This window comes from Diabrotica virgifera, chromosome 8 (assembly GCF_917563875.1).
Source record: "Diabrotica virgifera virgifera chromosome 8, PGI_DIABVI_V3a".
Taxonomy (NCBI): Eukaryota; Metazoa; Arthropoda; class Insecta; order Coleoptera; family Chrysomelidae; genus Diabrotica; species Diabrotica virgifera.
This window is the reverse complement of record NC_065450.1, coordinates 230,581,392-230,602,210: the sequence shown is the minus strand read 5'-3', so window position 1 is coordinate 230,602,210 and position 20,819 is coordinate 230,581,392. Positions and strand designations below refer to the sequence as shown.

Sequence of the window (20,819 nt, the reverse complement as noted above, 5' to 3'; positions counted from 1 at the left end):
TAAGACAAATAATTCAATTTTAAAAGAGCTAAAAGTTAGCCAACGACTCTCCAGTAAAGTCCACCTCCTACAATTAAAATATTTCATATATTCCCACCGTGGCTTTGGAGCACTCTATAAGAAAAAAGTCCCAGATACAAAATTCACTATTAAAATAAAAATTAAAATATTAAATAATTCAAAAATGAACAACCATTTTCAATTTAGTTGCAACACGAAAATACAGCCGTATCATTACTCCAGTTCAATCAGAGTGCAGCAAGCACCTCTACCGGTTTCGAAACCTATTAGTCTCTCATCAGAAGGCACATATGCTGCTCTCTCTGACCCAACTAGGACAAACCCCGGCGTGCAGTCACGGATTGCAACAAACGAAATGGCAGGGATGTCCTAGCGGCAACTGCTAGCAAAAAACTAAGTTTTCAATCTAATAGCACATAAAACAACACCAAAAAATGTTGTACCACATCCTACTAGACTGAAAACAATGGGAACTTTCTCTGGTAACACTTCCGAGGCTTCTACAATTTCCAAACCATAACGGATGCTAATGCTTTTCAACGAAAACTTTTCGTTTATAAATTCGCAAAGTCTGCGTGTTATTGCGTCACCGCTACTGCAATACTTAGAGCAGATTTGTCGATGGATTCTTATGTAGTTTGGCTTCTGAACCCTAATCTGAAAACGGCAGTTCGATATATCTAACCGTCTTCGAGATAATCTGCCTCAAAATCTAAAATGTGACGTCACAATCCTTTTATTTTCCGCCGACACACTAAACGTCAGCTGAAATCGTTTATAGTAAATAGGCTAGTTTTTTTAATCTGAATTTGTTAAGCAAAGCAGATGTTATTTACATCTTAGTTTGACATTTCGTGAATGTCAAACTAAATTTTAAATTAAGTATCGATAAAATATAAGTGACATTTGATAGTGAATTTAATTATTATATAAAATAAATAAGATGTTCAAAAATACAATTTGAGTATATTTTGAAAGCAATAATAATTTATTAACTTTAAAAAGGTTTATACGAGTATACGGCCTCTCCTTTAATGGGACTACCTAATGATAAATGGACTGTTCCATTTGTTATAAAATGAAGATTGTTATTATAATTGGTTCACTAAACTCAGACAAAACTGGCTAGTGATTTTAGTAGGTAATTTTTTGTTTTTTGCCAATTTCGCCGAAATTGGCAAAATTACTAATTATTAACTATTTAGTAATTAATTTTTTGTCGAATTGGCAAAATTACTGACTAAAATCACTAGTCAGTTGTGTCTGAGTTTAGCGAACCGAATATATGAAATGTTTTTTGGAATAAAAAATTATGGTTTTATATGTGCAACTACATCCTTCTAATGGAAAAACATAATATTTGAAGATTTTTCTCAAATTATGGATAGGTACCAACAACATTTTCATTTATAACTCTCTTATTTTTAATTTGACGAAGAAAAGTTATTCTTTATAAAAAGCCCTTCATGGTCTAAGATTTATGATGCAATCATCATATATAAAATTTTATTAATTTTATACGAGGTATATAAAAAATATAAATTTCGATCAAGAGTAAGTACCTTTATAATTCACATTTAAATTAGAATGATATAATTGCACATTAAAACATAATTTTTAATTCTGAACAACTTTTCATAATAGCAAATTTTCATATTATGAATTAAAATACGTTAAAATACGAACAAAAGTTTTCGTTATGGTAATGCTCGCATCTTCATCTTTTTTTTTATTATTATTAAATAATAATTTAAATCTGAAATTGTTCTTATTGGAACCCCTTTCTGGTAACATCCTTAATCTCTGACTTTTAAAATTTATAAGACAAGAGACGACGAATAACGAAAGCGAAAAGGACTCTACAATTTGCAGTCACATTCGGCTTTCATTCGTCTAGGAAAAAGGTGCGAAAGGAAGTTTTTAATAGGTACTGAAAATCTGGGTAAAGATAAAATTCGTATAAGTTTAACTAACTTATTGGGTATCCCTAACATAGATAGTTGCTTTAACATCTTTTGTCTACCTGCTCTATCAAACGCCTGTTTGAAATCGATATACGAGTTGTAAATTGGTATGTTATATTCAACATCTTTTTTTTAACACATTTTTCAACATATCATTAAATAAATTTAATGATAGTAATTTTTAGTATTATTTATATAATCATATTTTTACTTTCCCTAGTTTTTTTAATATAATGTGCATACTATGGTAAGATGCTTTAAGTATATACTAATTATTTTGCTGTTTAGTAGTGTTAGTTTGTATGAGTGTTGCAAAAACATCATACTTATTACTTTAAGCAGTAATAGTTCCGCTCACTTTTACTTTTCTCTTAATCAGTTGCTAATAAGATTCACAGTAGTACGTTATTGACAAAAGTTATAAAATTTTGTAATTATTTTCTTCAATTATTATTGTAGGTACTTGTTTATATTCGCTGTTTATTAATAATACAAATTATTAGTTGATTAATGGAAATTTTATATTTTAAGGTTCAATTAATATCATTTTGTCAATCCAAGTAAAACCGTCTACACACGCCCTGACAAAACTACACTTTTTTTGTGTGAATTTGATGGCCCTCCAAGAAATTAACGCAAAACCTTAAAAATTTGTCATTTTAGTATCTCGAATTTCCTAAACCTCTTGTCCGATTTAAGTGTTTTTTTTTTACATATAGCCTTATTCTTCAACAATATCGCTGTAATAATATTGTTGCTAGATAGATAAATTGTCAATGTATACCGAGTGTACCAATCAAACTGAGATTTTTTATCAAAGTTTTCGTCACACTGTGGAATAATCTAGTATTTCTAAAATACTGAAATTAAAACCCATAGCCTTATCTCTTAACATTCTGTTTTTGATTCATTCGCTTATATTGGATAATAAAAAAGTTAGGTACTCTAACAACTAGCCTTGTTTTTTATCATTACATGGTGTTTTTAAATAAATATGGCAAACTTTAAGGGGTAATTCTGCATGAAAAAATAATGACAGTTTGCTTTATAACGAAACAAGAAATATCACAAAAAAGAAAAAAAGCAGACCGAGGAAAAAATGGATCTATCAAATAGTAGATGCGAGAAAAATTAAACAGAAAACGCTTGAAGAAATGAAAATAACAGCACAAGGCAGAAAAAAATGGAAGAGATGCTTGAATATGTAACTAAACCCAAATCCGACACCTGAAAGGGTATAAGGAAGGGGAAAAAGAAAGAAAGTATAATCAAAATACAAACAAGACTGGTAGATCAACAAGAAACAACCTATTTTGATTACAAGAAGTGAGATAAGAGAACTGATCGGGCGGAAAATAGGAGAAGAAAACGTTCGGAGATATTCGGGGACGCCTGAAGGCTACCGAAATCTATGCGGACCGCTATTAAAATCAAACATTTTTAAAAGATGAAAGATGAAGTTTTTCAATCCTAATAGCAACATTAATAATATTGTAAATATTAAAAATACATATTATTAAAAGATTTTTAAATTGAAAAACTTATTGGTACACTTTCCTGGTGACACCTCCAAGGATTCTACAATTTGCAAGCCAAATGGATGATGCAGTGAAGAAAAAGGGAAGGAATTCTACACTATGCAATTCACATCCCCGTCTGCAGCTTGGTAAAGTTTCAACGAAAAGTACACCCAGTTACTCTACGGAGTAATACGACTATAAAATAAAAATGTATACCATTTTTATTCAGTTGCAATGCGAAAGCAAACAATCTTACTTTTCAATTAGAATACGGAGTGAAATCCAGCTCTCTGAATCGCGATTTTCGATTCTTATTGGAATCTCATCGGAGAGAGCGCAGGCTTGTTCTCCATATCCTAACTGACCAGCGCCGAGAGCTTTTCCCACACATTGCAACTGAAACAAATAGGGTAGGTGACTAGCGTCATCTGGCAAATGAAAGATGAAGTTTTTCAATCCTAATAGCAACATTAATAATATTGAAAATATTAAAAATATTACTAAAAGATTTTTCAATTGAAAAACCTATTGGTACACTTTCCTGGTGACACCTCCAAGGCTTCTACAATTTGCAAGCCAAATGGAGAAATAAGAAATAAGAATCGAAAATCGCGATTCAGAGAGCTGGATTGCACTCCGTATTCTAATTGAAAAGTAAGATTGTTTTGCCTATCTGCGCCGCTTTTCGCGACGCTATCCTCACAGCATTAGTATAAACGGGTGCACTACTTCCAGCTCGTTTGTTCACATGGAGTTGAATCTCTAGGTAAACCGCTATGCTCTATGCTCACTGTTTTTTTTTTAAACTCATTAAGCATTATGGTGCCTGGAATGCTTAGAAAATTTCACCTATACCGGCTCCTAGTCTAATACTTCTAGATTACAAGGTTGTCTTTCAAATTTCCCTTCACATATATTTATTTCAATTCAATTTATAGTCAATTAGATTTAATTGCACAACTGTTTAATCTATATCATTTGTATATAATGTGAAGATGTTCAGTAAAAAAGTTGATAGTTATGAGATCTATTCGCAGAACTGCAGCGAGACAATACTGAATGCTCTTCCGCATCATTAGCGATTATTAGCATTTTTCTGGTCGCAGTGGCCATGAGAGATGCAAGAAAAGGCCAAGTTAATGATAAATTATGTTCTTTGTTAATAAAATTTAGTGTTGTCTTTTACATTTTTAAATATTTTTAATTAACTGCTAAAGACGATTAATAAGTAATTAGCGGATAGACTCTCTTTAATAAATGCATGTCTCTTAACCTTTCAAATGATGAGTTGCACCTGCTTATCGTTTAAATTTTATTAGTGCTTTTACCCGTCGTTATGCGGCGGGGGATACAATCAATTGCCCTTTATTATAGTCGGTGCACCAAATTTTTTTCTTAGTCCTTTTTTGTTGACATCTTCAAAAGTTTTCTGACGCCCTCTAATTTTTTATTGAATCACTCTAATTTATGTTTATTATTCTTCTTCTTCTTAAGCAATCCACTAATGGATGTTCGCGATCACGTTTGACCATTTTTCTCTATCCCTTGCAGTATGTATTAGGTCTCCTATGTTTTTTAGTCCTGTCCATTGTTTGACATTACGGAGCCATGACATTTTCTTCCTGCACACTCACCTTATTCCTTCGGTCTTTTCTTCAATTAAGGTTTGCAGAAACTGGTATCTTTCATTTCTAATTAGGTGCCCCAGGTATGCCGTTTTTCTCTGTTTAATTGTGCATAGCAGTTGTCGTTCTGTACCCATTCTTCTCAGGATTTCTTCATTTGTTATTCTTGCGGTCCAGGGAGCTTTAAGGATTCGTCGGTAGATCCACATCTCACATGCCTCTAACTTATTCATTGTGTTTATTTTTGAAGTCCATGTTCCATGCTATATAGGAGCACCGACCATATATAGCATTTTGTGAATCTTAGTCTTAGGTTTAGGTCAAAGTCAGAGTTCGTAAAGACGTTTCTGAATTTCATGAATGCACTTCTGGTCCTTTCTATCCGACATTTAATTTCCATATCCTACATCCAGTCTTTACATAGCCAGGTTCCCAGGTACTTAAACTTTCTTACGCGCTCTACATCGTGGTTGTTATATGCTAGTCTTGCATTTTGATGTTGACATAATTGACGGCCGATTATAATGAACTTCGTCTTTTTTATGTTGATGCTAAGTCCCATGTTCTCGCTATGCTCTCCAATTTTATTAAGAAGGTTTTGGAGGTCTTCTATATTGTCTGCTATTAAGACCGAGTCATCCGCATATCGTATATTATTGACCCAGGTACCATTTACTTTGATGCCGCTTTCGCATTCCTCAAGAGCTTCCTGGAAGCTCTTAAGGAAGAGCTGTGAAGTTCAATTTCTGAATATAAATTGAACAGTAGTGGGAAGAGAATGCATCTCTGTCTTACACCTCTGAGAATTTTTTGAGCTTGCGTTGTTTCATTATCCACCTTGACGACAGCTGTTTGATTCCAGTAAAGAGCTTCTATGCAACGAATGTCTTTTTGATCTATGTCGAGTTGTTTTAGTATATGTACGAGTTTATGATGTTGTACACGATCGAAGGTTTTTTCATAATCTATAAAGCACATCATTACATATTTCCTGTGATCGTAGCAGTTCTGAGCTAGCACTTGGGTTGCAACTAGTGCTTCCCTGGTACCCAGGCCTTTTCGAAATCCAAATTGTGAGGAACCAATAACCTTATCGCATTTTGTGGAGATTCTGTAGTAAAGAACTTTGAGGAATATTTTTAAAGAATGGCTCATCAGACTTATCAGTCGGTGGTCTTGACACTTTGTTGCGTTGTTCTTTTTTGGCAAATGGATAAAGGTAGATACAAGCCATTGGACATGGAATTTTTCTTTTTTATAGATTTGGTTGAAAAATCTTTGGAGTATCGTAATTCCCTCTTCATCTAACAATCTGAGTAACTCAACAGGAATTTGATCAGGTATTTATTGCTCTAGTAATTTCGTCAATTGTGATCTCGGGACCAGATAGTGGTGATGATTAATATCTATCACTTGTTCCTGAACGACTTCTATCTCAGGCCTCTCGTCTACAAAGAGATTTTTGATGTATCTTTCCCATATGAGTTTCCTCTCTCTATCATCTTGTGCCATTTTTCCTTGTTCATTTTCTAAGTTAGAAAACTTATTTTTTCTGTATATTCCAGCTACCTCCTTTAGTTGCTTATGTACATTGTGGTCATCATGTTGTTTTTGTAACTGTCATTATTTCCTCACACTGTTTCTTTAGCCACTTATCTTTTGCCGTTCTTATCTCTCTTCTTATGCGTTGTTATTGTTCTCGATATTTGTCTCGGTTCCCTTGGTTTTTATGTTTTCTTCTTTCTTCGAATATTGCCAGGATTTCGTTAGTCATCCAACTTTTCTTTTGTATTTTTTGTTTATATCCTAATTCTTTTTTAACTGTATCCGTCATTGTTTCCTCTATGGCTCTCCATGTGTTATCCAAATTAACTTCTCTTTCTAGTTCTACTTTGGTATTCTTTGTTTAATTTCATACTTAGTTCTCTCATATTAGTGATTTTCATTTTTATTTTTGCTAAGAGAAGGAAATGGTCTGATGGGGCATCCGTGCCAGGGTATGTACAAGTTCTAGTTATTGATGATCCAAATCTCTTGTTAACCATTATGTAATAGATCTGGTTTCGAACTACACTCTCGGGATGGTTCGCTGGGGCGTTCCATGTATATAAGCGTCTAGGTGGTAGCTTTTATTAAGTATGTTTATTATACATATATAGATTTCAAAATCGAAACACAATAAATAACGGCACGTGGCACTTGCCACAGAAATGACTAGTTCTGTGGCACTTGTCACAGAAATGACTAGTTCTTATAGCGCGTTATATACTTTTGAAATGTTATGTGTGCTTATCACTAAAGTATCGTCGCGCTATCATGTTATATTCAACGCAACCAGCTTCGTACGACCTTTCATTAGGTATTATAAATCAGTTTGGCTGATTTTGTCTGCAGATATATATTTGAAGAATCCCTTTTGTGGGACTATATATGTAATATTTCTCAAGCATTAAATCACACTCATGATAAATCGTTGGTATATATATAGTATAGGGATATTAAAAATGTCCAATATGTAGTAGGTACATGGCAAATATTTCGAATTAGTTCCAATCATATACAATTAAGAAAAAACAGTTTGTCCAAAAAAATAAAAACAATGTCGAGAGCACCCCCCTTTTAACTTAGGTTGGTTGTAGCAACTGAGAACCCTTCCAGGTTCATGCATAGCAACTTTGGTTAGGGTCATCACATGATTAAATACATAGTTTACGTTATAAAAGACATACAGACAAACATTCATCTTTATTTCTATACCTAATAGCAACTTCCATATTTTTGCAATAAGCCTTTTTGAAAACGATTTCCGGAAATCTAGAAATAAAAACGTCAAAATAATTATAAAATATAATTTTCATTACAATCATAATATTCAAATAATATATAAAACGTGATACGCAAATATACTATACTTTAGTTTCATAACAATATTTTAAGAAAAATTACTATAACTGTAGTGACGTAGCTATTCTAATCTATTTCCGGTATATTGGTTATTTATTTATAATATGTAAAATACAGCGCCTACGTCAGGTCAGACAGATAATGCACAGTAGTTTTGCAATTTGCATAAAAAGAAGATTCGTTTTATAAAAATATAAAATATTTAATTTATTACTATATTCAATGTTGCATTGATACGCCAAAACTGTCTGGAGGATATGTATAATTTTTAATTAAAAATGCAGAAATAATTGATATCAGAAAATTATCTTCGTCTTCTTCTTTTTGTGTAGACATGACTCTGTTGTACCTCCAGTAAGTTGTCATTCCATCGTTTTCTTGGTCTTCACACTGATCGTCTTCTTATTAGGGAACCGTCAGTACAGTAGTTAAATGTGCCATCTAAATAGAACATTTTGACTCTTCCGATAAGCTTAATATTTGTTTGACAAGAAAATACCATAATTTCATCAGTTGAATCTTTAAAGAGTAAAAAATTTTCACCTTTAGATGGCTGAATGTTCATCCTAATTACTTCTTTCTACGAAATCGATTAAGCAGCCAAGTATTGTAAAACCCTTAGCAATTAAGATGGTTGGGACCGAATTTACTCATTGATAAAAGGGTAGAGAGTTTTCAATTTAATCTGCTACCTGTCGGGACCCAATTTACGATCACCCGCGAGGATTGTTGCATGTCGGGATTTTGGATGTCGGGATTTTGGATGTCGGGATTTTGAGCGCCACCGCTTCTAGCTCGATAGATCTCATAGTGTCTTACCATCGATTTTTCGAGGGGTTTTCATCTCTGCTGTTTCTAGCATTATTTTGTCCTTTCTCTATCAGGTCGTGTTTCTGCTACGTATGTCATTATTGGTCTGATGACTGTTTTGTAAATTCTGCCTTTCACTTCTTTTGCGATATTTTTATTTCTTCATATTATTTCATTCAGGCAACCTGCGGCTCTGTTTGCTTTATTCACTTGATATTCCACTTCTGTTTCAAGCTTTCTAAATCTCTATCCGCTGGGAGGATTGACCTGGAGGGGATATGCCATGTCGACAGTATTTCTCATGGTGGCATAATTTGTAAGCCTTCCTCCACGGGCGATAAATTCAGTTCATTTTCTTCACTATATTTTCTTACCTTAGTAATAAAATCCACCTCTTCTTTTCAACCAGATTCGTTGGAAACACAAAGAATCTACATCCTTCTTTCACTATAGTGTTTAGAATCCGGAGGATACAATGATTAACAAAAGTTCCTAACCTTTGCTTAAAAATATCACTAAAAAGCTATTTTCATAGAAACTTAAGACTGCAGAATTATGGTGGTATTATCTTAAGCTTAATCATAAAAATCAGCAGAGAAAGTAAAATTTCAACTTTGTAGGACTTAAAAGGCTTGAGATTAGACAGATTCATAACAACATGATCGATAGTCGGGACGTCACACTTGGGATGTCAGCCTTAAAATCACGTTGTTTTTTATATATTCATGTTCATGTATTACATAAGACATTTTTACCATAGTGTAGAGTATTTATAGCAAATTTCTAATAATTAGCACAAAATTGATAGTACAATTTTGAACAATTTCATGTTTTTGAAAATCACATAATATAAAGCATACAGATAAGTTCGCCCCCCGCATCAACAGAATGTAGTACGTGACCTATAACCATAGTTAAAGCTCTCAGCGAATAACCGAAACCTTATACCCAGCAACAACGTTTTGTACTGCAATACCTCACTTGCCCAATCCCTTTTTTTTAGTAATTACTCTGCAAGGTACATAACACTTAGGCTCTAATTTTAACTAGTTTACGTACTTCGACTTACAACATTCGTATTGTAGTAACACCATCGGTTTTAATTTGTAATAAATTATATACCACACTTTTAATAATAGGTCCCATCTGCGCCGTTTCCTCATACCGCAATCAAACAATGAGTTACGTTAATAGAACGCCTATAGTGAAATATCTGAAAATAAAAGTAAACAGAAAGGTTCGTTAACTGGTTGTTATTAAATAATTGTTTGTTATTATGTCGGTAAAAACATGATTTTTGACATTTATAATATTAAATATTAAAAATATGAAGTCATAGCTAGTGTTAACAAAATGAATCAGGGACACAAAATGGGTAACCGAACCATGAGAATACTCTGCTATGGTTCTTTTCATGAGGATTTTTCAGTGCGTCACAAATGATAGAAAAAAAGGTAAGTCAGTGATAATATACATTTATAACATTTATTCTAACATGACATTTTAGTTAAATCTGACAGTTATCAAATTTTATTTGCAATTGGGCATAAAAACAAATCAATTGTCTTTATTGTATGTATAAAATGGTATATCCTTTGATTTGTATAGTCTTATAAATTGTACAGATTATATTCGTAGATATATTATATAATTAGTAAATAAATTATTTTTTATTATAGCGCCATCTATCGACAACTAGAATAATCACCGAACTAGAATAATTACCAAAGTAATCACCAACGTGACTTTTTTTCTGTCATATACAATTTAATGCGTTAGAAAGAAATCGAAAAACTGTGCCGCACTGAAAAATGCTCATGAGAAAAAGCATACGCAGATGATGCAATCTTAATAGCCGAAAACGAAGATGACTTACAATGCCTACCACAAAAATTTCTACCTATCAACAGAGAAAACCCAATCGATTGTAATATCCAAGAACCCAATAAGATGTAAATTAGTAGTGGACGACCATATAATCGAACAGGTAATGGATTATACATAGATAATTGGGTGTGGAAATATCTAGTGACAGGCATCTGTGGCAAGAAACAAAACAGCAGGCAACGAAAGCAGAGAGAATATCTGGTTTCCTGAGGGATATATTCTGGCTAAATAAATATATGAGCACCGAAAGCAAAGTTGACACACAGCAAAGATGACATACGCAATAATTAAGACAAGGGCCGAGACAACAAAGACCAAACAAATAATGAGAAAAACAGAGATGAAATCCCTAAGATCCATAAGAGGTGTCATACTCAGAGATAGAATACGAAACGAAGACATATTTAGAGAACTAGGCGTTCAAGACGTAGTGAGATGGACAAGAGCACGACGACGCATGTGGAGAGACCATGTAGATTGGATGGACCCTGAACGTATGGCGAAATGGGCGAAGATACAGAAGCCCAACACCAAGCGACCCATAGGGAGACCCAAAAACGATGGACGAGAGCTGGAGCTCCGGATCGCAGCAAAGACTGTAACAGAAGAAACAAGACGTAGTCCCAATAAAAGAAGAAGAAATATTAAAAGAACAATGCACAGTGAAGAAGTAAAAACTAAGCATCTAAAATAATAAATTGACAAGTGTAAAAGTTCCCTAAATTATTTTTATGGTTTTCTGTGGTCGTAAAGTGAAGAAAAATGACATGATAATATGACAAATTTTATGTTTAAATATATAGGTTATATAGAAAAATGTAATGAGGTAACAAGAAAATGTCATTTTGCCATTTGTTAGTTTTTTCAATGTGTTTGGTATTTTTTATTATTTCGTAATTTCATCTGTCTTCTTCATGCACCATGTCCTTTCATAACTTTGGTCGCTATCATAGCTATCGTAATTTTATACACTGCCACCCTAAATAACATGCTTGCATGAACACCATACCAATTTCGCAAGTTCTTTAACCATGAAGTTCTTCTTCGACCTGGACTTCGATTGCCTGCTATTTTCCCTTGCATAATATTTTGTAGCAACCTATATTTGGGACCTCACATTACAAACATGTTCGAAATACTCCAGCTTTCTCTTTTTGATGCTTTTTTTATAATCTCAGTAGTCTTTCTGAAATGTTCTAATATTGTGGAGTTTCGAATCTTCTCCATCCAGGAAACTTTTAAAATTCATCTATAGCACCACATTTCGAAAGCCTCAAGGCGATTTAGATCGATTTTATTCACAGTCCAGGACTCGACACCATAAAGTAAGACCGAGAACACGTAGCAGCGAAATCCTCAATACAAATTTTAGGTCTCTGTTACATAATACTTTGGACATCCTTCTAAAAGCGACTCTAGTCTGCTCTATCCTAGATCTAATTTCGCCGTGACGTTCTGCGTTACAATTTAATTGATTTCCAAGGTAAACGATTTTATCAACTTGCTCAAGTTTGGTATTATTTACGTATACAGACGGTTTTATATGCTCTTGTTTACTTATTACGAGCCTTTTGATTGTCCGTATGTTCAGATCCAGCCCTGCTTCCTAGAGCTTTCAACGACCCTATGAAGTATGTAGTGTTTGCAGATTTCTTGAGTTGAAGATAGGAGTACTATGTCGTCCACAGATCGCAAATTATTGATGACTTCACCGTTCACAATTCCTTGGTCCTCCGCCAAAGTATGGCGTGTAGTTGCTAAATCTTTCAAGTTATGTATAATATGTCAGTGCAAAAAAAAAGGTGTGAAAAGAATATATTAGCGTTTTTAGTAAATATATTATTTATTGTAATTTTTGTGTCATTGGATTTGTCTTCCTCAGGAGTAAAAGTAGATATTATAAAAACATTTATATTTATTATACTTCAATTCATCTGTTTGTTACCGTGAATTGTCATTATATCCGAGACGATACAAACACAGGCCTCGTTGCGTGATTGGTATAATATAGCATTCGGCTAGAGATCGAGAGGTCTTGAGTTAAAATCCCGACCATTCCTATTCTTTTTTTTTTCTTTTTTTTTTTTGGAAAGTGGTAAGCATTAAAATTAGTTTAGTATTTAAATAAAATTAAAATAAACTGTTTCAAGTATATTTATTTCGTTGAAATCATATCCTAGATGTATAACTTCCTACGTGCGTACAAAGTACACACACATTCTCTTTTCATACCAATCGTTTCATTTACTCTTTTTGACATTACCTATATACTTAAAGTTACTCCATATTTCCTCTACTCCTTCTTCATATTGGGGTGTTCGGTTTATTTTCAGTCTTTCTGTGAATTCAGTTCTTGCTTTTTCTTCTTTAAAGAGCTTTAATATTATATCTTTTTTTGTCTCTGATAGATTATTTAACCTACTTCTTTCCAGATTATCTATCAATTCTTTTATATAAACACACTATTGCGTCACGTGTGTGACATTTTTTTATAGTAAAATGGAGATTGTAATATTCTATAGGAAGTTATTACCTAATCATAGTTCTTACAATTTCCTTTATATACGTAATAAGACGGCGACTAATGTACACAGACAATTGCATATTGTGCTATAAATATTTGGTGTGAAAAAATCTAATCGTGCTTTAATGGTTTCTCCGTGAAGAAGTAATGAAGTAAATTGCCTGTTCGTTTTTGTATACTTAAATAAAATTTCGTTCGAAAAAGTAAAACGCTAATATTGCTGTGAGTATTACTAGAGTCGATGATATATTTATTATATCAAACATCGCGGTTATGTAAAAGATGCAATATTGTAGTCGAGGTTTCCAGATGGTTTACCAGTTAAATTAGACTGATAAGATAATTAAGTAATTTTTACGCATATAAGTACTTTCTAATCAGCGCTGTTCATATAGTTCAGTCACTTGGTCCAAAAAAGGAGATTACCTGGAAAGTTTTCCGCGAGTTTTGAAAATTGGTAGTTTTATTGATTTCGGTATGTTCTTTTCTAAAACTAAACTAAACTAAACTTTGCTACCACGTATCTCTGACGCTCGCGCCGGCATTTTGAATAAATGGCGCTTAATAACAGTTTTTTTTGGGAATATTTCCTTTCCGACGTATTTTGCAAAAAACACATTTATGTATAAAATTAAACTAGAAAAAAATTCCTACAATTTATATATTTATAATTTTTTTCTAAAATCAATCCCATTCGCGTACCAGCGTCAGAAAATATTTTCATCTACACCACCACGTGTTTCTCGTATATTTTTCTAAAATATTCTACTCTTGCCGCGGGTATTAATCGTTTTCAGTCAGATGATCTCATTTTGATGATCTTTAGTTTCTGATGTCGTATTCTTTTGATAGACTACGACATCAGAATCTCGTAGCACTTTTAAAAGAAAAGAATGTGGACAGTCGAGATATACGGGTGATTTTCAATCTGTACTGGAATCAAAAAGCAGAGGTTAGAATCGAAAATCTCGAAACAGATACTATAGAAATCAAAGATGTGTTAGACAGGGTTGTGTGTTGTCTCCATTGGCATTCAATCTGTACAGCGAAGCAGCTATTTTTAAGAAAGCAATATCAGAGGAAGAACAGGGTATATCGTTAAACGGAAAATATTGAACAACAAGATTCGCAGACGACACCGCTATTTTTGCAGACAGTGCTTTAGAAGCACTGCAACGATTAGAATGTAGATTACATCAAGTCAGTAAAAAATATGGACTACAAATGAACGTTAAGAAAACCAAATGAAGTCGAAAATGAAGAGGCGTATCGTATGATGAGTCTGATAGTCACATCGCAGATGATGCGAACGAAATTTTGGTCTGCAATATCTCGACCGATGCTCAGACTAAGTAAATGTAAATCTTTTAAATGAATGTGAAAAGTACAGTTGGTACTGTGTTATTTGTTCTACATAGTTTTCATTTTTTCATATATCGAGGGGTTCGAGCGAAAACCCGATAACTAACAAAACCACTGTTTAGAGATAATTGCGATTAAAGATTTTAGGAAGTTTGAAGAAGATTTAAAATCGTCATAGCAAGTTTTATCAAATATTTGTTATAGCCAAATGATAGAGAATTTAATATTTAGTTAGAATAATTTAGTTTAAGTTTAATTTATACAAACGTCTTTACAAAAAAAAAATAAATAAAACGTGATATTTATCGGGTTTTGCCTCGTTGAATGAGTATAACATTTGACTTTATTGGTATATATTTTGATATTTTTTTAATTAGAAAATAAAAGTTAATTGTATATTATTCCAACAAAAATAAATTAATCTTCATTCTTTTTAGAAAATTAAAAGGTAAAATGTGTCTTCTTCCGATTGTTTTCATATCATTACGTCTGGAATTCGATCTAGGATATAATTACCGGTTTTTAAATTTCTTATTCAAGCATGCACCTCTTCTGGAAAATATTTTCTTGACACATGTTTATCAAATCGGTTTTCTTTGCTTCACTTATTGGAAAGATACTTTTCTAAAACTTTGGTAAATTTCCCGGAGTTGGTAAGTCTATGGTTGCTTTTTGGGATGAAATATGTTTTAGCCTTTTAGGGCGTAGAGTAGGAGTTTTTTTTCAATTCAAACCAATATCTTCTGATATTTTTATTTACTGGTTACCGTTTTCCGCTATTGTCCTCTTTAGAATATGATCCAGTAGAATCACTGTTAGCTACAGCATTTATTATATCATTTGAGAATATACACAGCGTTTCTTAAAAAACTTTTGACACACTGGAATTCGTTCATGGTAATCTAGTGGAAAGAAACATTTCTTACTAAATGTTCGTTCCTTTCTTTAGGAAGTTTTAGGGACAAGTCTAGTTTTAACATAACCTAATTAGTTTAACAGTTATATTGTACAAAATAAAAAAAATTTGTAGACTAATCTACTACTACTAGACTCCAGTAATTTCTACGTAGTCTTCAAAGAACTTTTCAGTACACTTAAATTTAAATTTACTACATTATTGATTTGCTGTGGTACCTTGGAAGCTCTGAGTTTGTTTTCATTATAAGTATAGCCCCATTCTAACCGCTTTTTTTGTTTTCGTAATATTCAATTGTCAATTTACGCCATATTTTACTGGGTTTTCGCAGGAAAAAAGTGTGCTGAAATTTAATAAACTATCATAGTCTAAAATTCTTTATCGGATTTTCGCATGAATATATTTTGTCAAAATGAACAATTTTGTAATCTTCATCTCCGATAAAATTTATTATCAGTTTTTACTTAGAAATATTTCTAATAAAATTAGTAACTTTACACAGGAAAAAGAAGATAAATGATTCTAGCGGATTCTCATATCTTTCTCATATTTTCTCATTCTTTGTTTACAACAAAGTATTTTTATCAGTAAAGTTGTATATCGGCTTGGTGTTATTTGAAAATATGAGTTAACAGTTTTTACCATGTTTGGTTTTTAGTAGTTATTGTGCTTAAAAATGTGAATATCAAATATTAACCAGTGGTAGGAGACGTGTTTTTACTACAGCAGGAATAAAATACCGGATTTCATAATTTTGGTATTTATCGGGTTTTCGCTCGAACCCCTCGATATTATTATTATTCTTTGAGAAATGATATTATATTGTAACTTTTATGTCACCAATTTAAAATAAATAACGAAAGAACAAAAAACAATAAAAAATGAGAATATAAAATTATAAACAACATTTTCCAATAAAGTATCCCAAAATCTTGGTATTTAACATTGTGATGAAAAAATCCAAAAAAATACATTATGACGACAGGGCCCAGAGCACGCCAAATAGAATTCTATTTTGCTGACGTCACAAAATAGAATTTCATAATGGGAGAATCGACGGATGCTAGGCAACGTGACGTCACTAAAATAGAATTCTATTTGGCGTGCTCCCGCACCAGGTGTTAAATAATTTTAGTAAATACAAATTGAACTGGACTAACTGTTTATGTATTTCTCATTTTCATAACAACAAAAGGTATACCGATGTACATAACACTACATTCAACCATTTAACACTAAAATGTCTGGCTTAGCATCCGAGCTTAGCACCTAGAAAGCCGGAAGGAATCATTTTGGCCCCACGTTCTTTAATCAATTAAAACTCAGTTTAAAGAAATTAAATCAAATCTAGACGGTAGAATCTAATTTTGTTTTTTACTTTTATTGTTTAACACATTCGCTGCCCATCAAAAACATTTGGAACACCATACAATTTTATTTGCAGTTTTTGATATTTGCCACACATTGCCTTGTTACAACCGTGACAATGATTTGAAGTATGATTTCCTTTATAAAATATTTTCAACTGACATTTTTTCGTTTTTGGATAATAACAGTGATAGTTGTTGGTAGACCTGGTGTTGCTAGATGTAGTTCCAGATTTCGGGAGACAAGGTATGGGGCCCATAATTCTTCACACAGCCGAAGAATAAACTTACGGAAACTGAGTCTACATCCAGTTATTTCTTTATAAATAATCCATGCATTTATTGCTTCCAAGTCAAGAGTATGATAAAACGCGTACATAGGCCATCGTCTTGAAGTTGCTTTTGTAGTATAAAGACGCGTCATTTGGTCCTCTACACCAACAATTGCATCTTTGTGTTCACTTGTGTTCGCCAACAATTGTATCTTTATTACGTAGATAATCAGTACCAGTATAAGGGTAACCATTTACAATAAACATACATAAATATAATTTTACCCATTTTACAGGAATTTGAAAGAAAGGATCGTCGAATTTACCAGAACTCGATAATAACTTACACGGGGCCAATTTGGCCCCTTTAGACTTCTATGGTAGATTTGTTAGAAAAACCATTAAATAAATTTAGTAAACAATATTTTTTTGTTTTAAATAAGGCTTTGTATCAGAATATTAAAAGTCATAAAATATGAAAATATTATTGCCTCAAATAAAAAACTACAATAACTTTAAATCGCAACAGGGGCCAAATTGGCCCCATCGGTTTTATAGTGTTAAATCATTAGCACTTATTTCAATTTCTTTTAATAATGATTTCGAAATGTACCAATAAAAAATAGCTCTTACTATATTTCGAGCACTCCAGCTGTGCCGTTGTACTCGAAAAATTGCGCATGTTTTAAAGACCTCAATATCCACTTATACTTTAATATACTATTTTTTTAATTTAGAAAAGTAAAAGTCGTCCTATAATAAAAAACTAAAAAGAATGTATCTAAAAATTTACTTAAAAATATATTCCATTGTGACAAATTTAAATTATTTCGCACTTTTCGCAAAAAAATATAATAGTTTTTTTTTAATATTAAAAAATTGTTTTCTTTTCAATTCAGAAAAGTAAAAGAAGTATAATAAAAGAATATAAAGAATATAATCTAAAAACTTACTTAAAAATATATTCCATTGTGACAAAATCAAATTAATTCGCACTTTTCGCACAAAAATATAATAGTTTTTTTTAATATTAAAATATTGTTTTCTTTTCAATTCAGAAAAGTAAAAGAAGTATAATAAAAGAATATAAAGAATATAATCTAAAAACTTACTTAAAAATATATTCCATTGTGACAAATTCAAATTAATTCGCACTTTCCGCACAACATAGAACATACCCACATGCATAAATCGTTATTCTTAGTAGTGCACGCACGCATCCGCGGAGATCTAATCCACCTGGTGAATCTTCGTCAGCGACCGTTGCAACTATTCTTCTTGCGGACTATCGCCAAATACTTAAGGCATCAACGAAAGGAAAAAAGTAGTGTAGGAGTAGTGATATTACTAATAGCACGAGAGCTGTTAGACATTTTTGGGTAGTAGGCGAATCAACGAAGCACTAAAAAGCCCAAAACCTAGGAATTTTGTGCAGTAAGATGAATCATCATGTAACTTTTTGCATTCGATTCGAGAGAGTGGCAGGCAATTTTGTGTGAACTAACATTTTGTGTGAACTAAATTGATCTCCGGGAGATAAAAATTGCATTTTGTGCATAAGAAAAATGCATTTTTAAAGTGCATCTCGAAGAGATTGTAAATGAAAAATTTAGAACTCGGGAAATATTGACGGAAATGAGATCAATTTTTAAACTCGGGGGGTTGTGTGGGTCGCTGAACACGAATTTCATGACGGCTACGGTCTCTGATGTACGTGGGTCCAGGGTGGAACTCGTCGCCTGGAGTTTTATCTTGCAATCATTCAAAATCAGTCAGTAACCATTACTCGGGGGGTTTTGGAAGTCGCTGAGCAAGAATTTTATGACGGCGATGGACTCCGAGGTACCTGGTGCACATGGTGGAACTCGTCGCCTAGGGTTTTATGTTATAACCAATCAAAATCAGTCAATATCCATTAATGGGGTTTTGGGGGTCCACACCCTGAGCACTAAGTAACTTAGAGACCATCGCCGCCATGAAATTCAAGCTCAGCGACCTCAAAATCACCGCGTATAAAAATTGAACTCATTTTCGTCAATATCTCCCGAATTCTAAATTTTTTATGTCCCATCTCTTCGAAATGCACTTTGAAAATGCATTTTTTTTTATGCCCAAAATGCAATTTTTATCTCCCAAAGATCAATTTAGTTCACAATATTTCCTGACACCCTCCCGAATCGGCTGCAAAAAAGTTGCATGGCGATTCAACTTACTGCACAAAAATCCTAGGTTTAATGCTTTGTTGCTTCGCCTATACGTATTTTAAGCAATTTGAAAATTTTTCAGATAACTCTTTCATAATAGCCTAATAAAAAATGCCGCTCTGGCAGGAGGGTAGAGCTCGTTTTCCCCAAAAATCCCCACCAAAATTAAAAACCGGGTAAAAATTGTTATTACAAAAAATATCTTTGAGGTGACTTTAAAGTAAATTTAAATATTCAAATATAAAGAAAATAACAAGCCAGGCAATTTTCGAGGGATATAACCTCAGCAAGATGTCCCAGGATTATTTTCAGGTGGAGCATCTGAACTTCAGAGGATATGAACAGCTGTATTAACACAAGATCTATGCAAATATGCGCGTATCCAGATGACCTTGCCATAATTAGCCGCAACAAAAGGGTATTAAGGGAAAAAGCTATAGAGCTGAAACGGGAAGCTGCTACGTTTGGTCTATATATAAATGAAAGTAAAACAAAATATATGGACTGCACAAAATAGAATCAACATGAGAATCTGAAGGTAGACAACCATACCTACGAATATGCATCCACTTTTCCCTACCTAGGCTCAATAATAAATGACAACAGCAACACCAATCAAGAAATACAAGCACGGATTCTTAGCGGTAATAGGTGCTTTTATGCACCTTTTTTACAAAGACTTAATGAAAAGTAAGTTACTTAATCTTGAGTCTAAGCTTAGAATTTACAAAATACTAATTAGACCAGTGGTCATATATGGATGTGAAACGTGGACCCTCTCAACCACTGATTAAAATCAACTGAGAATCTTGTTGAGCGCAACATACAAGGGGAAGATATTTGGACCAACCCATTGCAGCGATGGTTCGTGGAGAATTAAAGTGAACCACGAGCTAGATGAACTAACGCAGATATTGTTAGATTTGTAAAGTCACAAAGACTAAACTGGCTTGGTCACTTAGAAAGAATGCCAGATAATCGAGCTGTAAAAGTAATCTATACCTGAAAGCCCGTAGGAAATAGAACGAAAGGAAGGCCCCGTAAAAGATGGATAGACGGCGTAGAGGGGGATCTTAAAACCATGAAAATCAGGTAGTGGCGAAAAGTATCCGACAGAGCAGAATGGAAGAAGATTGTTATGCAGGCCAAGACTCACAAAGGGTTGTAGCGCCATTAGAAGAAAAAGAAGAAGAAGATTTAAATTTACTTTAAAGTCATCTCAAAGATATTTTTTGTAATAAAAATTTTTACCTTTTTTTAACTTTGGGGTGGATTTTTGAGGAAAATCTTCAGATTGACTAAAATACTTATCCAAAAATGTCTAACAGCTCTCGGACCATATAATAATATTTTATCACGCGTGACCTAGCCAACTGGTGTTTATTTTGATATAGAAGGTGATTGTGGGTAGGCGCCAATTATTTAGCTTTTAATTGTAATCGA

The 20,819-nt window shown here is 33.0% G+C and overlaps 1 protein-coding gene across 1 annotated transcript in view; it reads right to left on the bottom strand.

Annotated features, from left to right (window-relative positions):
* The window catches only part of LOC114336668 (uncharacterized), a 97,846-nt gene extending 79,398 nt beyond the window's left edge, over positions 1 to 18,448 (bottom strand). Inside the window, exon 1 of the mRNA XM_028287028.2 lies at positions 18,285 to 18,448. Within this exon, the coding sequence (XP_028142829.2) occupies positions 18,285 to 18,301 (17 nt within the window). The 5' untranslated portion in view covers positions 18,302 to 18,448. The remainder of the gene's footprint in view (positions 1 to 18,284) is intronic.
* Between the last annotated feature and the right edge of the window lie 2,371 nt (positions 18,449 to 20,819).